Genomic DNA, 21,581 nt, shown 5'->3' with positions numbered 1-21,581 from the left:
ATATTGCTATATTCAATTTGGTATTTTATTTAGGCATCTGGAAGTCACATTTACTTGTGTGCTTGATCTTTCATTGGTTGGTTCATTGTTTTGTTTCGATGAGGGAGGCTACAAATTTAGGTATTCAAGTTTTACTGGCCTCATAGAGGCTCATAAGAAAGCGCTCTTCATGAGGAAGCTTGTCATTATTTCCGAAGGCCTGGGAGAGTGTAAATAACATTGGAACCTAAAGACTAGATAAAGGATACATAAAATCCAGTTGTGCACCCACCTGGACCTGGTGCTATTTTCAAAGGTAGTTCTTTACTCACATTTCTAGTATGTTCTAGGATTGTCATATTTTTAAGTACACATAGGAATCACTGCAGATCTTATTAAGCTGTGGATTCTGATTCTGAGGGTCTGGGGTACAGCCTATTCTTCACTTCTAATAAGCTCCCTAGTTATGCCAATGCTAATGGCTCTGGAACCACATTCTGAATGTGGTGTCATAGTGATTCCCAAACTTTACTGCACATTTGAATCACTTGGGGGAACTTTTAAAAGGGTTCTCAGGTCCAGGTGTCACCCCATATCAATTGAATCAGAATAGCTGGGGTTGGATGCCCAACATAAACTGCTTTCAAGAATCCCAGATGGTTCCAATGTTCAGCAACTTTGACAACCACTTCACTAGGGTAATCGGTCCGCTCAGGTTTTCCATTTCTCTGCTCAATTTTGGTTACTTTTATTTTACTAATAATTGCCCACTTAAGTTTTCAAAGTATGGTCAATAAGTTGTATGTGTTATTCTCTCATAATTCTTTTAATGTATTTGATTTCTATGGTTATGTCTTCTTTTTATATTTGTATAGTCTTGCACCCCATCATGATAGGTCAGTTGAAGACAGATTACATATGACAGTGGTCCCATACGATTATGATATTTTTATGGTACCTTTGCTACGTTCAAATATGTTTAGATACACACATACTTACCATTGTCGTACAATTGCCTATGCTATCAATACGGTAGTATGCTGTATAGGTTTGTAACCTAGGAGCTATAGGCAATTCCATACATACAGCCTAGGTGTGTAGTAGGTTATACCATCTAGGTTTGTGTAAGTACACTCTGTGATGTTCATACAACCATGAAATTGCCTATTGACACATTTCTCCGAGTGTGTCCCTGTCATTAAGCCATTCATGACTGTACTTGTATATTTTTACTTTCTCTTTTTCCCTTAATCAGGCATGCCATTGGTTTTTCTGTCTTACTGGTCGTTTTAGAGAATCATTTGTTTTATTTATTATTTTAAATATTTCCTTTTTTCTATTCTGTTAATTTCAGCTTTTATGTTTAATTTCATCTTTTTAATTTTTTGGGGGGTGTTGTGATGCTGTTCTTTCTTTTATGGTAAGTAGTGGGTTCCTTTCTTCTTTTTCTTTTCATTGCTTTTTAGATAGTTTGTAATTTCCCTTTTGATTTTTCTCTTTGGTTCATGGTTTATTTTCTTAATTTCTAGGTAGTTGAGATAATTTTAGTCATTTTTTGTTATTTACTTTTGTTTGCCAAAGATGAGACAGTATGGCCTTAAAAGTCTGTACTTTTAGGGATTTGTTAAAGTTGTCTCTTTGGTCAAGAACATGATCGATTTTTTTAGAAGTTCCATGAACATATCAGTAAAGTATGATTTGTGTTCGAATGATATGAAGTTAGTCTTTGTCTAATAGTCATGTTCAATTCTTTAAAAGGTACATTAATAGTAAAAATTATCACCATGACTTTATTTTTTATAAAGTGTCTTGTATTTTAATAGAATGTATTCCTTCATAATATTTTTTGGTACATGTGGGGTTTATGATTTATCTTCTTTATTGTGCCTTTTATCCATTTATAACTATCTTTATTGTAATTCAGTTTAAGTTTTCTCTTAACCATTGCTAATTGACACTGCTTCCTTTTTGTTTGAATTTGCCTGATTTCTCTTTGCCTACCCATTTATTTACAACTTTTTGTTTTTGTTATTATTTTGTGTTAGGTGTGTTTCTCAAAAACAGTTGAATTTTGTTTTTTTCAGTTGACCTAAACTCCCTTCATGGGAAAATTCAGTCTATATACATTTATTGTAATGATTTGTGTATTTTATTTTATCCCTTCTATTGTACTTCATATCTGTTATGTATTTTTACATCCTCTTTTCTTATTTTTGCTGCCGTGATTGCTTTATTTATTGTGTTTTCTTTTCTCTTTGCTAATTTGGCTGTTCTACTTTTTCCTTTCCTGCTCTTGAAATGTCTGCTTTACTATTATTTGAAAACAACGTGCAATTTTCGTATCTACTCATCGGTACTATGATTATTACCTATATTTTAGGGAAGAGAAATGTGATGTGTAGAAGAGTTAGACAGCTTGCCTTAGGTTTACATAGTAAATGGCAATAGTCTTGCCCTAGGGCTGCCTTTTTAACTAGAATGCTTTAATGCCGTTGGAGAGAGGCATACCTTCCACATCCATTAAAAAGATAAGAGGGCATACATTTAATTTTATTATGCCATAAAAATGAACATAGCCCACTTAGTAAACTATAAAATATCAGTGCTAATAAATTTAGAAATCTGAAAAATTGAATTTTTTTGGACAATATATAATAAAATTATCTCAACATTAGAAAGCAAAAGTTCAGAATAGTATTCACTATTCAGAGTTATCTAAGAGTCTTCTCTGCAGTAGATTCAAGGAAGATGATATTACTAGTAGAATTTTCCAAACATTCAAGAACTTTTTATGAAATAATATTTTGTTTTGTTCCAGAGCATAAAACATGTTGGACCATCATCAAAACCATTATATGAAGCATGTATATATTCCTAATATAAAAACTTGACCAATAAAATATAGAAGTTTCCATAGAAGTTTTCCAACTACCTGTAGAAATATTAGAAGAAACTGAGCAAACCAGTTCAACAGTAAATTAAAAGAACTATCTTCCACGGATAAGTAAAGATACTTAAATCTAGGAGTCCAGTAATATATAACACCAATAAATGTTGTTAGAAAAAAAACAGATAATCTCTACTAATGCCAAAAAAGAATTTGGAAATATTCAATAGCCATTCTCATCAGAAAACTTTTTAAAAATCTGAGAAAACTAGGAATAAGTGAGTACTTTTTCAGATAATGAGAAAAAAATCAGTGATAAATTCATAACCAACATTATGAATTGTGAAACTGTAGATGCAATCTCATTGATATTAGGAAAAAAATTCCTGCTAGCACAATTTCTATTTTACATATTTTTAATGTTTATGTATTTATGAATGTTCTGATTTTTTTTCAAATGTTCTGTTTTTTAATGTTCTGTTGAAAGAAATATGCACATATATCTGAAATGAGTCCATTTTATTAAAATAAAATAAACGAAAGTTGTAACATTAATGTAATGGCCTTTTTTCCCTATCAACTTGCCACAGTTAAAAATAAATCCCTACTAATATGTAATTCTGGCAGCAGGATTGTGAGATGGACATGCTCACACCTTGCCCTAAGGAGTATAAGTCAGCAAAACAACTTTGTGGAAAGCTGCTTGACAGTTTTTACCACGAGTTTTAAAAGAGTTTATGTTCTTTGACCCCGTAATTCTAATTCTGGGAACTCCAGCCTAAGGAAATCATGAGAATTGCTGACAAAGATTTGTGTATTAGGATGTTAATTACAGTGCTATTTGTTTATTATGTTTTAAAAATTGGGAAATAACCTAAAATGCCAAACAATGGAATGGTTAATATAAATATGATACAGCCATGCAATGTGTAGTCATAAAAATCATGCTTTTGAAAAACTTTATCTAAAAGGATAGATACAACATTAATAGGAAAAAAGCTGGATACAAGTGTATTTAAATTTGATATTGATTTTATAAGCACACACATATTTTATTTATATATATATGCAGGAAAAAGTTTAAAGGACTGGAAGGAAATATGTAAAAAATATAGCACTATCAGCGTGTGTTACAGTTGGAAAATTTCTGACTCCCTCCCAGATCACATAAATCATCATCATGGGTTTACATTTCATATTGAGAGATAGTACTTAATTCTAAATTAATATTAGAATGTCAACCTGGGTTATAGGCTGAGATTTAATCTCTGTGAAGAAAATCACTATCTTTGCAATGATTAATATTTCTATTTTATAATCACCGTTTCAAACTTTAACCATGGATACTTCAAGTCAGTTGAGAAACTGAAGATAGAACTATGTGTCATAAACACCTCCACCAGAAAATTACTAATGGGTTAGTTGTGGTATCTGAAGTTATATGAAGACTGGCAAAGAGCTAGTATAAAGTAATCTCTTCTTGTCTCTTTACAAAAAGAATTAAGCCTTCTTTTAAACTCTGTTGCAGAAAGTGAACAATTGCAATCATAGGGCTGGAAAAAGCCTATAGATGTCTTATATCCACCTATTTGTTCTCCAAATGAACAATGCAAGAAAACTAACAATGCAAGAAAATTAACATAGGAAAACAGCTGTGTAAGAAGGGAGAATTTGAGGGTTGCAATGACTTTTGAGGTGCTTTTTTCTATTTTTCTGCTTTTTTGGGGGGGGATTTCCTTTACAAAGCAAGAATTTTTATATCCATTGGGAGTCTTTATAGCCACTGAGAAACTATCTCTGTAAGATAAAAGTTTCCTTATCTGTAAAATGGCAACACCACTAATATGACATATTTTATAAGATAATTGTGAATGTGAAGTTAATGCCTACTTGTGAAGGTCAGCACAGTAGTTGGGAATATATTGGTTATGTTACCTTTGCAAAATTTCACTTGCCTTTTTAGGCCTGTTCCCATTGAATGACAAATCTGTTTATTGAGCCAAAAAACAGCTCCTGGAACTATGCAGAATAAGTCAAATCCACCATCTACATTAATAGTCCTTCAGATACTTGAAGACAGCTTTCATGAATTTAATAACTGCTTTCTGTGGCTTCTTTTTTTTTAATTTCAAGAATGGAACACAGTAGACTGTAAAAATGAGCATTATCAGTCTTCCTTTGGATTTTCTATGTAAATGTTGTTTAACATTCAAATGGTGCTGATTATAATTTGAGATATTAACAGTTAGATATGCCATTGTGTCCCTCTGTTATTGTTTGTAAAGGAGGTTAAACAGTATATTAACTTCTGAGTAGTGATTTACTGTTGCTTTTGTCAGAGAAAAATAAAAAAGAAGTAAAATAATATAATTTGATATTGCCTTTGAGACTTTTCAGTTTGTAGAAGTCTTTATTTCCTACTCAATTTTATTTTTTTAAAAAGCACACATGTAGTGTAAATACAGCATCACACAAACGCAGAGTTGTTCTTTTCTTCCTGGATTAAGCTGTTGTGTAATATTGCTCTGTAACCATTAAGCAGCTGCTCTGCCTCAGAGATGCTCATATTTCCTTTGGTAGATGAAGGGAATTTGCTATACGAATGTCTCCAAATTGCTTTAAGATCTTTAGCTGTTGTATCAGCTATTTCGATTTACGGTGGTCTGTGAAACGTGAAAAACATGTTCTTGAAAGGCCCCAGTACCCTGGAGGTTACAGATGGGGTTATGTTAGCAGCAGATAACCTGACATTTTGCTGAGTCTCACCCCTTATCCTACTGCAGGACCCCTGACTCGTTGCAAAATCCTCCCAATTATTTTGCCATAGCCCTCAAGTATTGTCTTCTGTATGCTAATGAGTAAGTAATAATAGGTATCCAAGTACTATTTTAAGTATCTGAGTACTATTTCATCCATGATTTCTTTTTCACTCTACCATGTCTTGGGTAATGTCTGTCCATTGCAAAGGCTGTGCTGCCTGCAGAGATGTATGAAGGTGGCAGCCATCTGGTTCAGGTGCTCTTCCCAGACTATCCCTCTTGCCTGATTCTCACCTGTCCCTGTTCCCACAGGTACATGGTTAATAGGCATCACCACTCATCCTCAAGAAACCTTCCTCCACTAAAGTCTCACTGGGCTCCATGCAGGAGTAGAGCCCAATGGGACCTGTGTGGTGTTTTGCATTTTGTCCACTAGGTTCCAAAGAAGTTCTGATATATTTCCAATGCTTTTCATAGTTTCCATAAACTACCTCTTTCCATTGTTTCTGTAGATTCCAATTTCTTAGAACCTGGGGAGTTGGGGGTGAGGAGTGGAGAAACACCCTGCTACATTCTGAATTGTCTTCTTTTTTTCTGTGAATAGCTGCAATAGTCATTGTATTGTCTATGTTTGACTGCCTGACTGTCTTCCCAGTGGTAGAATTGGCCTTGAGCTTGCTCATCCCTTCTTCGTGATTTGGCTTCCAGCAGGCTCACACCCTAGTCCCTCTTAATGGTCATGACTTAGGAGCAAATGGATCTCTGACTCCTCATTGGAGTAATAAGGAAATGAACTTCAGATTACACATACATATTGCAATGTTATTATGTATTACATCTGATATAGTTTATGTAAACACACTGAAATGTTCATCACTTATTCATTGATTTATTTAACAAGTATTTTGTGGCTCTTACTATTTAAACACTTTCAGTTCCTTGGTTTTTACTTTGTATAAATGCCTAACATTACACATAAGTACACAACAAAGTAAGAGATATAATCTGACCCTAATGATTACTCTTTCTCATGTGACCCGAAAGCCTAAATACACTCTTCAGCAAACAAGTTCTAGGGAATAACGAAAGTTAGTATAATTATCCATGAATCTTAAACCATCTGTATCTACATTGTAATAAAATGACTAAGCTGTTAATGTGTGACCCTGTTTTTAAAGTTGAATTTTAGAATTTTGTTCTGTGTTTATTTAGTACTTACTCTATATATAGGCAATGAGTTAGTCATTAAGGAAGATAAAGAGATGAACAAAACCCAGTCACTTCCCTAACTAAAGGAGCTGATAATCCAGCAATGACTGCAAGACTTGAAAACAGATCTCTCAGAAAATCTGAAAGTACAAAGTATAAAATTAGTCCAAACTAGGTGCTATGCAAGTACAGAGGAAAGAGATTTCTGGCTGGGCCACTGGGTGGGAGAAGGAGGTGGAGGAGCAGTTTACAGAGTGGGTGGTGATTGGGTTGGATTTTGGAGGATAAGACTAGAGTGTGTAGAAAGAGGACCGTCTCATCGCAGGGAACTGCAGGAGGACGATATGAGGGTAGGCATTTATGGAGTACAATTGGGTAATGAAAAACAATCTTCTGTGACTGGTTAAATATATGAGCTGTGGTCATGATAAAGGAGGTGTTTTTTTTTTTTTTTTTGAGATGGAGTCTTGCTATGTTGCCTAGGCTGGAGTGCAATGGCTCCTCTCGGCTCACTGCAACCTTCGCCTTCTGGGTTCAAGCGATTCTCCTGCCTCAGCCTCCTGAGTAGCTGAGACCACAGGTGCCTGCCACCACGTCTGGCTAATTTTTGTATTTTTAGTCGAGATGGGGTTTCACCATATCTGCCAGGCTGGTCTCAAACTCCTGACCTTGTGATCCACGCACCACGGCCTCCCAAGATAAAGAAGGTTTTTGTACTTAATATATTTACTTTATTAAGTTTACCCTACATAAAATAAAATATAATGAACTATAAGCAATAGCAAAAGCAACAGAAATCTTTCTATATGATGGTAAGTTACAGTGGTCCAGAAGAGTCAAAAACATCTCTTTCCCCAACCGGCAAGGCAGTCAATGTCCTTTTTTTGTATTCATGACTTTTAGCACCTTGTCCAGGAACTGTTACATAGAAGTTTCTCAATAATTAGTGAAATGAATTTAACCTGGTAAAAATTAATTGCTTAAGAAATAAGAGTTTCTTAAAATACAAGTGCATTAAATTGGGACATTCTGTTATAACACTCTTAAAAATGTATGTATATTTTTTAGAGTAATGACTTAATGTGGCACCTGTTTTATCCCCTACTGAGATCTTACAATTTCCTCTCACTCCTTCTTTCATTCTGTTTCTAAAGAAGGTGGGTGGGTGGATGTCAAACATCAATGGCTCCTCAGTTCACAGCAGTGAAACATATATGCTAATTGAATGATTTTCTGTCTTTTCATGCTATGTATGGTTGAAAAGCAGTGTGGTGCCTTTTGTTCTGGTAAATTTTCTGAATAAAGGTTTACGGATCATTTTGGACTGTCTGGAGGCCAGTGTGCATAATTCGGTATATGGCTGATCGCAGGTTCCACTGGCCCATCTTAATTTATTGGTAACATTTTAACCAGTGTTTACCATGGGGTTTATATTTTTATCTCCCTTAGTAACAGCTCTGTAAGATAGGTGATTTTTATTGTCTCTAATTTGTAAGTGAGGAATCTGAGGCAAAAAGAGGACTAATAACCTACCCGAGACTTCATAACTGGTAATCCGTGGCTAGAATTCAAATCCCAGCTCTTTGATTTCAGTGCTCCACTACCCAAGCCTCACATCTCTGAACTGAATCTAATTCCTTGGTCAGCCCTAAAGCTTTATATAAAATCCAGTCAAATTGCCAGTTCTTAGAATCTAGTTTTGTTTGTTTGTTTCTCAGAAGTATTTCAATTCTGAGGATTTTCTTTTTTTTTTTTTTTTTTTTTTTGAGACGGAGTCTCGCTCTGTTGCCCAGGCTGGAGTGCAGTGGCCGGATCTCAGCTCACTGCAAGCTCCGCCTCCCGGGTTTACGCCATTCTGCTGCCTCAGCCTCCCGAGTAGCTGGGACTACAGGCGCCCGCCATCTCGCCCGGCTAGTTTTTTTGTATTTTTTTTTTTAGTAGAGACGGGGTTTCACCATGTAGACCAGGATGGTCTCGATCTCCTGACCTCGTGATCCGCCCGCCTCGGCCTCCCAAAGTGCTGGGATTACAGGCTTGAGCCACCGCGCCCGGCCAATTCTGAGGATTTTCAAACTTATTCTCTCCCTAGGACAGAAGCAGTTAGGCTATAACCTCCCCCCGTAAGGTATTCCTCCCTCCTTACACACACTCATTACACCCCCTTAACATAAATGAGAATGGGGTGGACTGGGTGCAGGGTTACTGCTGTTTGTGGGAGTTCTCATCTCTAGTTTTGGACATAGTTAGACCAGCTAGCAAGCAGGCTCCATGGCCACTGTGAACTCTGTCCAGGTATGACTTAAGGGTCATGTGGCATTCCCAGAGGCCTGGATTCACCACCATTTCCCAGAAAAGGTGTCTGATTCTTGAAATAAAAGGAGTCCAGTGGAATAGTAGCAAGGGTGAGGAAAGCAGTGAAATCGTGCAACGTATATTAAAGATGCCCAGAAATAGGTCAATGGAAAGTTCTGTATTTGCTGTATGTACAAGTTCTGCTTTTTATGTTATTAGTGACCCTGGAACAAGGGTGGGGGTGCTGGTAATAGCAGCTCACTTTTCTTTAATCAGAGAAGGTTTTACAAAAGAACAGTGGTTTTAAGAGACCTTTGACGTTATTCCAGCAAGGTACTAATTGTGGTTGTGGTTTCCTTTTTCTTTCTTTCATTTTTCACTTTAGTCTACCAGGTGCTACTGAGTCAAAAGCATTCACTGAGAGCCCACAGACCATTCTGTATGCATGGGCCATGGCAAATCAAACCGCATCAATAACCCTGTACTTTTACAAAGGGAAGAAAAAGTTTTCCTAAGAGATTATTTGGTATCTAAACTTTTTATTTTTGTTTAAACAAACCTAATTTGCATTCATAAGAGTTATTTTTTAAAGTCCTTATTGTAAGCATATTTGGTTTTTGTTCAGACCTTTGGCTTTAAAACACTTAAATTCTAGTGCGTAATCATTTATTTTGCTGTCTGCTTATATTGATCATTTTTCCTTTAATGTTTATTTTTAGGATACCTTGAGGATAGTTTTGTAAAATCTGGAGTCTTCAATGTATCAGAACTTGTAAGAGTATCCAGAAGTAAGTAAATTGTTTTATTACTACTTAAGCATGCAATATGATTTAAAATACTTTATATTTTGAACCTTAAATATAGTATAAAGAGTGACCACATATTATGAACATTTGAATTTTAAAATCTTAAAACTTTTGAGAAATAATAACTGAATATATTTTGCTTGATTTTCTAAAATGTTTGCATTGAAATCATCAAAACTTTTTGTTGTACGAAAATAATTTGGGTTTTTTCTGATTGCCATGTTATTGGTATTCATTTTATAATTCACTGTTCTCTGCATGACCATAGATGGCCATTTATACCAAAGGAAGTGTGATTAATTAAATGTACTCTATGTTGTTATGATAACCCACATAAGTTTCCTGTAGATAAGTGCTTTTTCATTTTACTAACATTTTGGTGGGGGTTGGAGATGTACAGGATATACACACTAACGTGCAGAGTGTAGAGGGATGCAGAAATTAACTTTGCAGATTGTAGTTGGATATAGATAGAAAGCATTGTTATCCAAAACAATGTCCAATTGTCTTAACTGGCCACTTCACCTGAGACACCATTCTTGGCAGGCTGGATCAGATTTTTCTAGGGTAAGCTCACCTGGCAGGGTACCTCAGCAAAGGGGACGTTACCTTGATTAACTCTTTTACATATTACTAGCATGTACAAACATATCCAAGATGCAGATCTGTATGTACTAATTATGTTAAAGGAGGTGACTCCTTTCTTCATACCCCTTTCACTGATTTAGCTTATTTATGTGACTTTGAAGGATATATTTTCACCTGACATTTTGATAGAATGCATCACACTTTGGAATGATGTTATTCAGATGATGTAGTCATACTCTGAAACTTGCCTAAGTTGTGTTTATCATTTGGGTCAAATTTAGAGGTCATGAATAAGAATTATGATGATCTAGAAAGAACAGAGTAAGTGAGTTACTGAGGATAAGAATAAGCAGTGTTTTAAAGTCTTGTTGTTCAGTAAAGGAATCTCCAAACTATCACTAACTGTCTTTTGAACCATAGTTCCTCAAATAGCTCACATTTCTAAAGTGAACAGTGCAAATAGCATGTATAGCAGGGAGTGATATACATGAACGTTTAAGACCGTAAGTAGTTTATCCTTTCTGGTATAATTCTGGAGTAGATAAATGTATGCCCAAAAGACTTCTCTCATGTATCTTTTTACTTGGTGACAATGTAGGAGAAGAAACACAAATATCCTGTATTCCAGTAGCCCCAGCGTATGTATTCGATGGGCAAGGAGATTGTCCAAGGCAATGTGCCTTAATGTGTTTTTCCAGATGAATATGTGATATCCAAAGGTATCCAACATTTGAAAGTTTTCGCTGTTAATTTGGGAAGAAATATGCCTGACTTATCAGTAGCACTTTGTAGCATCAGGTAAGACAGGGGATACCTGAAGAGGTGTGTGTGTTTTCCCCATACTGTTCTTTAGCAGAAAGGCTTATGCTGCTACAGTTAGGAGGCTTATGAAATTATTTGCTTAAATTCGTAATTCTCTGAGTTCAAGTTCAATGGTGTATTTTCATCCTTCTTAGGAGAAGGGCAGTAGAGTCAGGTGTCAGAAATATTTATTTAGTACCTCATTATAGGTAATACTGTGCTAAGGCCTGTCAAAGGAGAACTACATTAGAACCTTCAAAAGCCCAGACAGATATTTTGAAAAATCTGAATTTCAAACATTAAAGATGAAAATTATCTTTCTAGAACAGTTTGAAACCAAGGTAAATTTAATATACTTCATTCATTCATTCTTAACTTATAATGTCATATCCTGGAGATTTTTAGGTTGTTATAACAAACATTACTGATTTGTAATTAGCACATTAATTATCTATATTGATTAGATAATTTATTCAGCAAACATTTATTTTCTCCTCCATATGTAAATAGGTGTCTCTGAAAGGCCTGTTAAGTTATCCTCCTAAGTGTTTTAATATAGCCACATCATAATCTTTGTTTACACAATTAAACTTCATTATTTATGAAATAAGGGTTTGCTAAGTAAACACAAACTTCAGCACAATACTTATGTGTGTATCACAAATTCTGACTTCTTGAGGGTTTACAGTATTCTAGTGTTTTCAGTCCTCCAGGGTTTTACAATCATACGACCCACTGATGTGTATGTTGACTTTAGCTAATGAAGCTATTCAGCATTAGGATAGTGAGCTCTCTGTTGAATGATATTATCTCCATCTTAAAAGTTGATTTAGGATCAGCTTTTGGAGTGAGGAGAACAATAAAGGAGATTAAAGGTTGGCCTCTAACCCTTAGAATCTGAGGTTCTTTGGTGCTTCATTTCTAAGAGGATATTGGCAACCTCTTAAACATGATTTGCAGCTTTCAGCCTTCTTGTAGCTCCCTGGGAGAGGTGCTAACACTGATCTTTGCATCTGATGTAAGTTCTTCCAGAGGCTCTTAAACAGGAATATCTGACTGAGACTTGCTGTTCTCACACACTCTCTTTGTCATTAAATAATTTCCATGTGTGTTGTTTTAGTGCTTTGGTCATGTTTTTTGTTAATCTACTTTCCTTTCTGTAATCTCCCATTTAGTGTCACAATGCATACTAAATTTTTACAATGCTCATCATGCATAAATCTGTAGACAAATTATTTTATTGCTATCTTTACAAAATTAAAACATAATATGTGTACATATTTATGGAATCCATGTGATCTTTAGATCCATGCATGCAATGTATAACGATTAAATCAGGCTATTTAGGATATCTATCATCTCAAACATTTGTCATTTCTTCATGTTGGGAATGTTTCAAATCTTCTTTTCTTGCTATTTTGAAATATGTAGTATATTGTTGTTAACTATAGTCACCCTGCTGTGCTGTCAAATATTGCAAATTATTCTTTCTATATATTACAGCTGTATGTTTTTACCCATTAACCAATCTCTCTTCATCTCTCCACCTCCCCACCCTCCCCCACCTCTGACAACCCCTTCCATGAGATCGACTTTTTAAGCTCCCATGTATGAGTGAGAACATGCTATATTTGTCGTTTTTATTGCTGTCTTGACACTCTGGAGTAATCCTTCTGGAACAAAATTTAGAAAAAAACAAAATTTCTGAAGATTTTTAAATTATAATTTACTACAAATTACATCTAGTTGATTTATGGGTAAGCAAATTATGTTAACTATGGAGCCATATGTATTCAATAGAAACTATAAATCTTTGCCTAGATATTGTATGAACTTAATAAATTAAAAATAGTTTATATAAGGGAGAACCTCTCAGTTTCCTGTTAGTAACTCAGGTCTATGATTGTATCCATTACTGTGATGGGAAGCCAGACAGATTGTTTACTTCAGTTGAGCGCCTGAAATACCTCCTTCTAGCATGTACCCCACTTCCAGTGTCATATAGAACATGGTTCTAATAATAAATTATAAAACATGTGGTTACTGTGGGATTTCTTACCTCACTTTTTTTTAACCTTTGGTGTGCCTCAAGCCACAACAGACATAGCTACATTTTAGCTGTCCAAATAATTCAAGCCATCAGGCATAGTTACTCATTGGATACAAATATTTTCCGTGTAAAGGATGTTACAGTGTATTATACAACTTGAACAATCTATCAGAAGGCCAATAGATACTCCAGAAGTTTGGAGCTGATACGAATCATGTATATACTGATGTATTTAAGTTTTGGTCACTTCTCTGTGATAAAGCTTGTACCTCCTAATTTACTTTCTTAAAAATATTTTAAGTTAATCTTAGCCTGCCTAATATTAAAATACAATTCAAAGGATAGTGAACACATTTAGAATATTCATTAAAAATGATGGGTAAGAAAAATTCCATAAAAATCTACAGTCTCTTTGGAATTTTATACTCAACTTGAGGCAATTGGGAGGGAGGAGGCGATTAAGTAGACCACGTATGCTTAGAGTGAATCTCAGGGGCTCTAGAATTTTGTTGCAAAGTCCCAGAGTACACTTTCATTTGAACTTTTGAAGGGCTGATTAAGACAGGTAAAGAAATAGAAACTATTCTTAAGCAGTTCTTTGACACCGACCTGCCTGGTCTCCACTTTGCACATTATCTCTACCTATGATTTTACTTCTGCAGCAGTCCCTGTTTAGAATGACCTTCCTCTAATCTCTTACTCATTCCCCAAAGTCCAGTGCCAGCCATGGCTTTTCACAGACTTCTTGGACAATTCATGCTGCTATTGGATTGTTTTTCCCTTGAAATTCTACAGCAGTTTTGGATCATGTCATTAATTTGGACAGTTTCATTTTCATCTGTTTTGGTATTTATATGTTTCGCATGAATGTTTTACTTATCCAGCTTGTTGCCCAATATTTTTATTAGGGGCAATAAATGAGACTATTTTGTACCCATTGCAGCCAACACCTGCCAGCAATGGACACAGTCAATAATTTGTTGAATGAACGTATTTTCAGCAGACAGGTTCATTTATACCTCTTCCTCGCTTTTAACAAGTTTGAACTGTTCATCTTTGCTAACCATTCCAGTCTACCAGGGAAGAATTTGGAAGAGGAAGCAAAGAAGGAAGGGAACTCATAATCGTTGAGCACCTGTTATATACTAGGCACGATTCTAGGCTCTTATCACTACCTGTTTCATTTCATCCTCAAAATAATCATACGTGTCAGGTTATTATTCCCATTTTACAGTTAGGAAACTAGGGCACATAGCTTGTAAGTACAGAGCGAGTTTAAACTAAAAGGCTGTTTATCCCTCAAGACTCTGCTGATTCTAACACAATATGCTGCCTCACAGATTTGCTCACGATATCTAAAATTAAATTAAACAAATATGAACAGATGTAATTATACAAAATATCATGAGATATTTTGATAAAGACATACAATGCATAATAATCACATCAGGGTAAATGGAGTATCCATCACCTGAAGCATTTATCCTTTGTGTTACAAACTAAAAATTATTATTCTATAATAATATAAACATTACTATTTGAGTGGATTAGAAGTTGTGATATTAATAATTATTATTATATTCTAACTAGGAGGCTGTGAGCAATAACTTTTGCCATTTTTTTTTGTGAAACGGTTCTATGCTTATTTGACAATGATTTGATTTTTGAGAGCCTAAGTAGTGCAAAGCAGCTTGTTTGGTGTTGCTGAGTGATAGGACTCATATATTCTGTTTCCTCCAAGGCGTTTGTAGCTAGCAGAGTGACAGAGGTAATGTCAACTAATATAAAGGAGTGAGTAAAGAAGGTTGAGGAATAGGATTAGGGAAATTGGTAACCAGTGATTATAATCTGATTGCCTCAAATGTCCAAGCTTGAACATTGCTAAGGTGAGCAAGTTTTCAAGTCCTACCCAGGTTGTATGGTGGGTATTAGAGGCTTAAGGTGAAGAAAGTTCTCTCTCTGTCTTTGACCAGAGGCATGGAAGATTCTCGATTATTACATTTGAATAGAGGTCAGAAATAAGAATGTCATTCCCAATGCTGCTTTGTCTTATTCCTCAGCACCCATAACCCAGGGAACTGGAGTCAACTTCCCAATTGGAGAAATCCCAAGCCAACCATACTATCATGACATGAACTCGGGGGTCAATCTTCAGAGGTCGCTGTCTTCTCCTCCAAGCAGGTAACTGAAAGAAGGGCTGCTCATATTCTCAGTTGATACACACATAGGTTGGTAGGTGGATGATAGGCAGATAGATAGGTAGGTAAGTAAAGAGAGATGGGAAATAATTTTTGCTGGTAGTGTACAGATTTTTAATCTTTCCTGATTAAATTTATTTGGCTGGTACAAATTAAATGTAATTGTTTTACACAGCAGTTTTAAAAATCTTTTTCAGGGGGACAGGTAACTAGGAAAATATGTTAATATGATTTTTTTCCTGTTGTAGGTAATATTAAAATGCTGCAAGTTAACAAAATCTTTCGCTGACTTTAAAAATGATGTTGCTGTGGCAGTGATATCTGGTTTATAACTGATTCCTGGTAACTTTTATCCAAATATTACATCTAAGCTTAGGATAATGAAACATAAAAAATAAAATGTGTTACTTACCTAGCCTTAAAATTAAAGACCACATTTTGCCAGGTTCTTCAATTAGCTGATTTTTTTGACTAATTAAATTAACACTCTGTTACTAATGAAAATATTACCTTCCCTGAGATTTGGTTTAACCAGCCTATGTTGGGGGTCAGCTAGAGAGAGTTCTCTTTGCTTTTGACTTCACTGTTAACATTCTCATTTTTTTTTTACTGATCTTCTCATTGTAATTGTCAGTCACGGTGAATAGAGATTACAGATGTATTGATTTTTTTTTCTTTTTATTTGAGCTAGATCTTCAAGACCCATCTCATTCCTAGAGCATTAAATATATGTATAATCAAATATAAGAGCATACATGAATTCTAGAGCAAAACACTCATTTTACAATGTGAACTTTTTAAAAACAAAAGCATACCTGTATATTTATTTTCCTAAACTATTGTCGGTAGTGAAAGTTCGTTGAATTTGAATTAATTATGGACCGGGCATATTTGTATGTTTATAAACTAAGATCAATTTTATATCAGTTCTTGTTAAACCATTTTCATATAGTTAAATTATGTAGCAAGATAATTTGGTTTATTATCATTAAAATAGTCTCTGACATATCAAAATCTTAAAAATGTTTTGGTTTTTCTAAATTTAAAACGTGAGTAGTAATTTTTAAATTTTATCTGCTAAATCAGTATGTTGTCAACACAGATCTTTCTTCATGACTACTTTGTATAAGATACTGTCTTTCAGAATAAACAAGGTTTAAAAAACATTTCTCTATTACTTCCTTATGCATATAATTTGTTCCCCATTTTAAGTTTTTCAGACAAATTTTCTGCTGACTCTTAGATGAGAGAATTAGATTTAAAAGAGAGTTAAAACGTAAGGTCTAACTTTGGATACTTTGGGAGGAAATTAAGCTTAGCATGGATAGAAATTGCCATCTTCTACATCACGTTAATACTCTGAGAATTGTGAGTCAAATATTAATCATGAATATCTATAAATGTACTCAGACATATACATGATTCAAGGGCTTAGAAGCACAGTGCAGTGGAGAGAGCACACTTCTGGGAGTCAAACGTCCTTACCTTATGTCTGACTGCTTCCATTCACTTGCCCTGGACAATCCACCGAGTCTCTTCAAATGCATCCCCCCATTTGTAAAAACAAGGAGATTGGTTTATGTATATGATTTTTGAGGTCAGTTTCAATGCTGAAATCCTATAACATTATGGTTCTTATTGCTGCAAAAAGCTAATTTTGAAGATTTTTTAAAAAGGTTTTGCCAGCATACATGTGAATAAGATTTTTTTTATTTAATTAAAGAAAAAATATTCACTGGGCACAGTGACTCACATCTGGATTCCCAGTACTTTGGGAGGCCCAGGCAGGAGGATCACTTGAACCTAGGAGTTCAAGACCAGCCTGGACAACTCCCTCTCTACAAACAAATTTTTAAATTAGCAAGGCTTGGTGGCATGTGTGTGTGTGTTCCTATTTGGGAGGCTGTGGTAGGAGGATCGCTTGAGCTCAGGAGCTTGAGGCTGCAGTGAGTTGTGGTCATGCAACTGCACTCCAGCCTGGACAACAGAGTGAGACCCTGTCTCAAAAACAAACAAAAAAAGAAAAAATTCACATTTATAGTCATAATTTCATAATTATCTGCTTTATAGGATATTGGTGGGGGCATATGTAAGTATTCTGAGATACTACTACTTGTGCTTTTGAAAATTTTCACAGTAAGGATCTTCTCAGATCATTTACTTTCAAATGTACACATCTTCCCAGAAATCCCATTAATATAACTATTGCCATATTTTAACAGCAAAAGACCCAAAACTATATCCATAGATGAAAATATGGAACCAAGTCCTACAGGAGACTTTTACCCCTCTCCCAATTCACCAGCTGCTGGAAGTCGAACATGGCATGAAAGAGATCAAGGTGAGTAATAAGGAGATGCCTCTAGAGAGATGAGTAAAATGTTGGCTCGTTTCTTAAGTTTCGTTTAGTCAAAATTTCATAATTAAACCAATATGGATTATATATTGTTTTCATCAAATGATTCCTGTAGAATTATTTTTGAGATAATATATTAGTCAAATGTCAAAGTTAATTTATCCAAAATCTTATTTTTAGTTGTTTCATTGGACTTTTTTTCAGACAAAATGATATTTTAGAACCCACAATTATGTATGTGACTGATTATGGTCTGTCTACATTTGTTGGTTGGAGTACAGCAGAACCACAAACTGTGATTCAATTAGATCCGCCTGCTCCTCTCTATGGGGCATTGCAGGGAGCCAAACTTTAAGCAGTTTGCAAGTGCCAGGAACTGAAAGTTGTCGTTTAAAGGAGTCTGCAGTTCCTTTTGGACGTAGGTAGACCATATACAATAAAGAAAAGTGTAATGTAAGATACATTGTGTCAGAGTCAATCTAGCTATGCTTTCTAGATAACACTGTGACCCAGTTCTAGAGCAGCTTTGAGGATAAATATAACTTTAAGAAATGGGTATTGAGACCCAGAAGGATTGAGACTTAGCTCTTCTTAAAGTCTGTTGGATTTAGTATATTTCATCACACATATCCATGCTTTCCCCCACAATCAGAGGGAGATTATTAAGCATGGAAATAGAAAAATTAGCTAACGGCTGTTTTTGTTGGTATGTAAGCATGTGTGCAAATAAGATCTTACGTCAGCCACATAAACATGTATTTTTAAATTGTCTTTTAAATATAATTCTGCATTAAAAAAAATCTAGCCTGGGCAATGTGGCAAGACCCCATCTCTACAAAAAAATACGAAACATTAGCCAGACATAGTGGTGTGCGCCTATAGTCCCAGCTATCCAGGAGGCTGAGGTGGGAGGATCAGTTGAGCCTGGGAAGCAGAGGCTGGAGTAAGTGTGATCGCACCACTGTACTCTAGCCTGGGTAACAGAGTGAGACCCTGTCTCAAAGAAAAAAAAAATCAAAAAGAAAGGAATAATGGTTTTCAGCCCAAGACTTGGGTATGTATTAGTGAGGGTTGGGGTACTCTATGTTGAGTATTCTTAGGAGACACATGACTCTGTGCCTTAACAGTTAAGGCCAAAGTCAGTTCCTTATTCAATGCTTCTTTTTTGGTGCTCAAATTTTTAATACCCGAGTGCCAAGGGGTTTAAAGAATAGTGAAAAATCTTCATGGAGACATTGGCCTTTGAGTCAAGTGTACCTCCTTTAGCACAACTGAATCAAAGCTCAATTCCTAAATCTCACCTAAATGTCCTTGAGATTTTAACTAACAAAGAAGTGAGGGGCTGAAGAGGGTGGTGGTGGGAACTGAGACAAAAGCATAGCCATGTGTTAGGCGGGGAGGCAAATTTGAGAATGGCTGTGTGTGCCATGTGGCTGGACACGGTTCACATGGAGGAAAATAATGGAGATGACAAGGGTCATTTTATGCAAGGATTTGAAACTCAACTGGAGAGAGTTTGACTGTGAGACCCCCCTCAGAGGGAATTTTGTCTCTGAGACTGTCCTCATGAGAGACCCCACCAAATCTATTTTTCAGGCAGTAGGTAAAAATCATCTTTATAAAACGTAAATAACAACATACTACTCCCCTACTTCAGATCCTCTTGTCACTTCCCACAGTTCTCAGGAAAAAATGGGAATTTTCTCATATGACCAACAGGCCTGGCCTGTGACTGCCACCATAGCCTTGACAGGTGACATTCTGCTTCCCCTTACTTGCACTTGAGCCCACTGCTTTATTTAAAGTTGGGAATTCAACACCCAGGACCTTTCTATAAGTTATGACCTCTGGAATGCTCTTCTAACTCTTTATCTGGCAAACTCTTTGTCATCCTTCAGAGCCCAGCTTAAATTGAGAAATTTCAGTCTAAATTCTGTCTTCTAGTTTTCTCTGTCAACACCCAGTACTGTTCTTTCATTGTACTCATAATATGTAATCATATAGCTATTTATGGGATTAGTTGTCTAAATCTTTTTACACTATGAGAGCAGGGACCTTATCTGTTTTGACTACTACTGTAACCAGCACTTAACACACACTTGGTGCATAGTAGGAGTACAATAAATAGTTGTATAAATGAACCATTGATAGGCAGAATACCAGTCTCATTAGTTAAGGCAAGATATAATAGAGACTTTTACCAGAGTTGCAGAAATGAAACGAAAAACAAAACCCTCAACCCTTAATATTTTATTGCTTGTTTTACTGACATTGTCAGCTTATTCTAAACAAAGCCATAGTTTCCCTGTCAGAAAATTCTTCTGGAAAAGATTCTAATGGTAATAACCTTGTGAATGTGTGGGAATGGATGCGTTTTTCAGAAGTGTAGGTGTTCTTTATTATAGAGAGTGTCACTTTGTAAGAATTGATTCCTCTTTAAGCCTATTGAATAAAGCCAATCTCAAATCATATTATAAAACATTTTTGAAAAGTAGAAGGGAAACTGTCATTCTTTTTCTTTGTAAAATCATTGTATTGTCTTGGTGATTTTCTTTTGTCAAGATGACTAGACTTATTGGAGGAGTCTGTAAAGGCATATTATGTTAAGGGTAAGGAAGAATATTTCATTCTCAAGTGTGCTTTTTAAACACACACACACACACACACACACAAACACACACACTCTGTCACTTTAATTCTGAAGACCCTGAAGACTTTGTAATGTGCACAATAAGCCATTGTGGGAAGAAGACTCAACTACAATGAAGAAATGCAGGCAATACAGTACTATCTTTATAAATTTGCTAAGCCCAATGCAGTCCTTTTGTTCTTAGAAAATTGCTTTTTAAAAATTTGCAAAATAAAATGCCCAATGGTTGTTCTTGTCCATCTTCTAATGTTCTTTAGACACGCTTGCCTGTGATGGAGGGAGTTGTCTAAAGCACATATTGAGTGCCACTCCAATCATTGTAATAGCTTTGACATGTCTTGTATTTATAATATTTTCTCCTACAAAGCCCTGCACTAATTGATACTCAATAACTATTTATTGGTTGATTAAAATATGCTTGTGTTTAAAATGGGCAGAAATGCTTAAAATTTACTATTAATTATTTCCTGGGTATGCCTTATTCTGTTAGTGCTAAATTTGCATTAAAATCTATTCTTGACATAGCCCTTAGCAAAATTGATTTATTAAATATGAGAATCAAAGATAACAAAATTATGGACAATATGTGGCATTTTACTTTCCCTTTCAATCTGAAATACCAACCTAAACCATTGAAATTTATTCTGAGTAGGCAAAAATAAAGGATATAATATGACCAAATTATTACATGTATTCTGTTCTTAAATCAGGCAAAATATTAATACAAAATCTAGGTTTATGTAGTGATATGTTCATGCAATTTTAGTAACATAATGAAAAAGTATTTTTATTTTAGCATATTACAATAATAAATTAATTATGTCCTTGTGTCATTTCTTCAAAACAAAAAATTACAACTTTCTGATTATAAGAGAATTGTAACTTATACTTTTGCAAATATAGACATGAATATTTTAAAACTAAATATAATTTAATAGTGTTAAACATTTGGTAGGGGGCTATATAATTTGCTTCTCCTGATGAATAGTGATGAAAATTAAATTTG

General features: G+C 35.2%; 1 protein-coding gene across 16 annotated transcripts in view; it reads left to right on the top strand.

The window, feature by feature from the left end:
* Positions 1 to 21,581, top strand: part of NFIB (nuclear factor I B) — a 248,781-nt gene that overhangs the window by 166,260 nt on the left and 60,940 nt on the right. For all 16 annotated transcript variants that reach the window (XR_004443480.1, XM_033237377.1, XM_033237367.1 and 13 more), the window contains 3 exons: positions 9,846 to 9,914; positions 15,432 to 15,552; positions 17,792 to 17,910. Coding sequence is in view for 15 of the 16 variants with exons in the window: in XM_033237377.1 (XP_033093268.1) it covers positions 9,846 to 9,914; positions 15,432 to 15,552; positions 17,792 to 17,910 (309 nt within the window). In the remaining variant the exon portion in view is untranslated. The remainder of the gene's footprint in view (positions 1 to 9,845; positions 9,915 to 15,431; positions 15,553 to 17,791; positions 17,911 to 21,581) is intronic.

Source organism: Trachypithecus francoisi, unplaced genomic scaffold, assembly GCF_009764315.1.
Source record: "Trachypithecus francoisi isolate TF-2019V2 unplaced genomic scaffold, Tfra_2.0 Lachesis_group16, whole genome shotgun sequence".
Taxonomy (NCBI): Eukaryota; Metazoa; Chordata; class Mammalia; order Primates; family Cercopithecidae; genus Trachypithecus; species Trachypithecus francoisi.
This window is presented reverse-complemented; position numbering and strand designations above follow the sequence as displayed.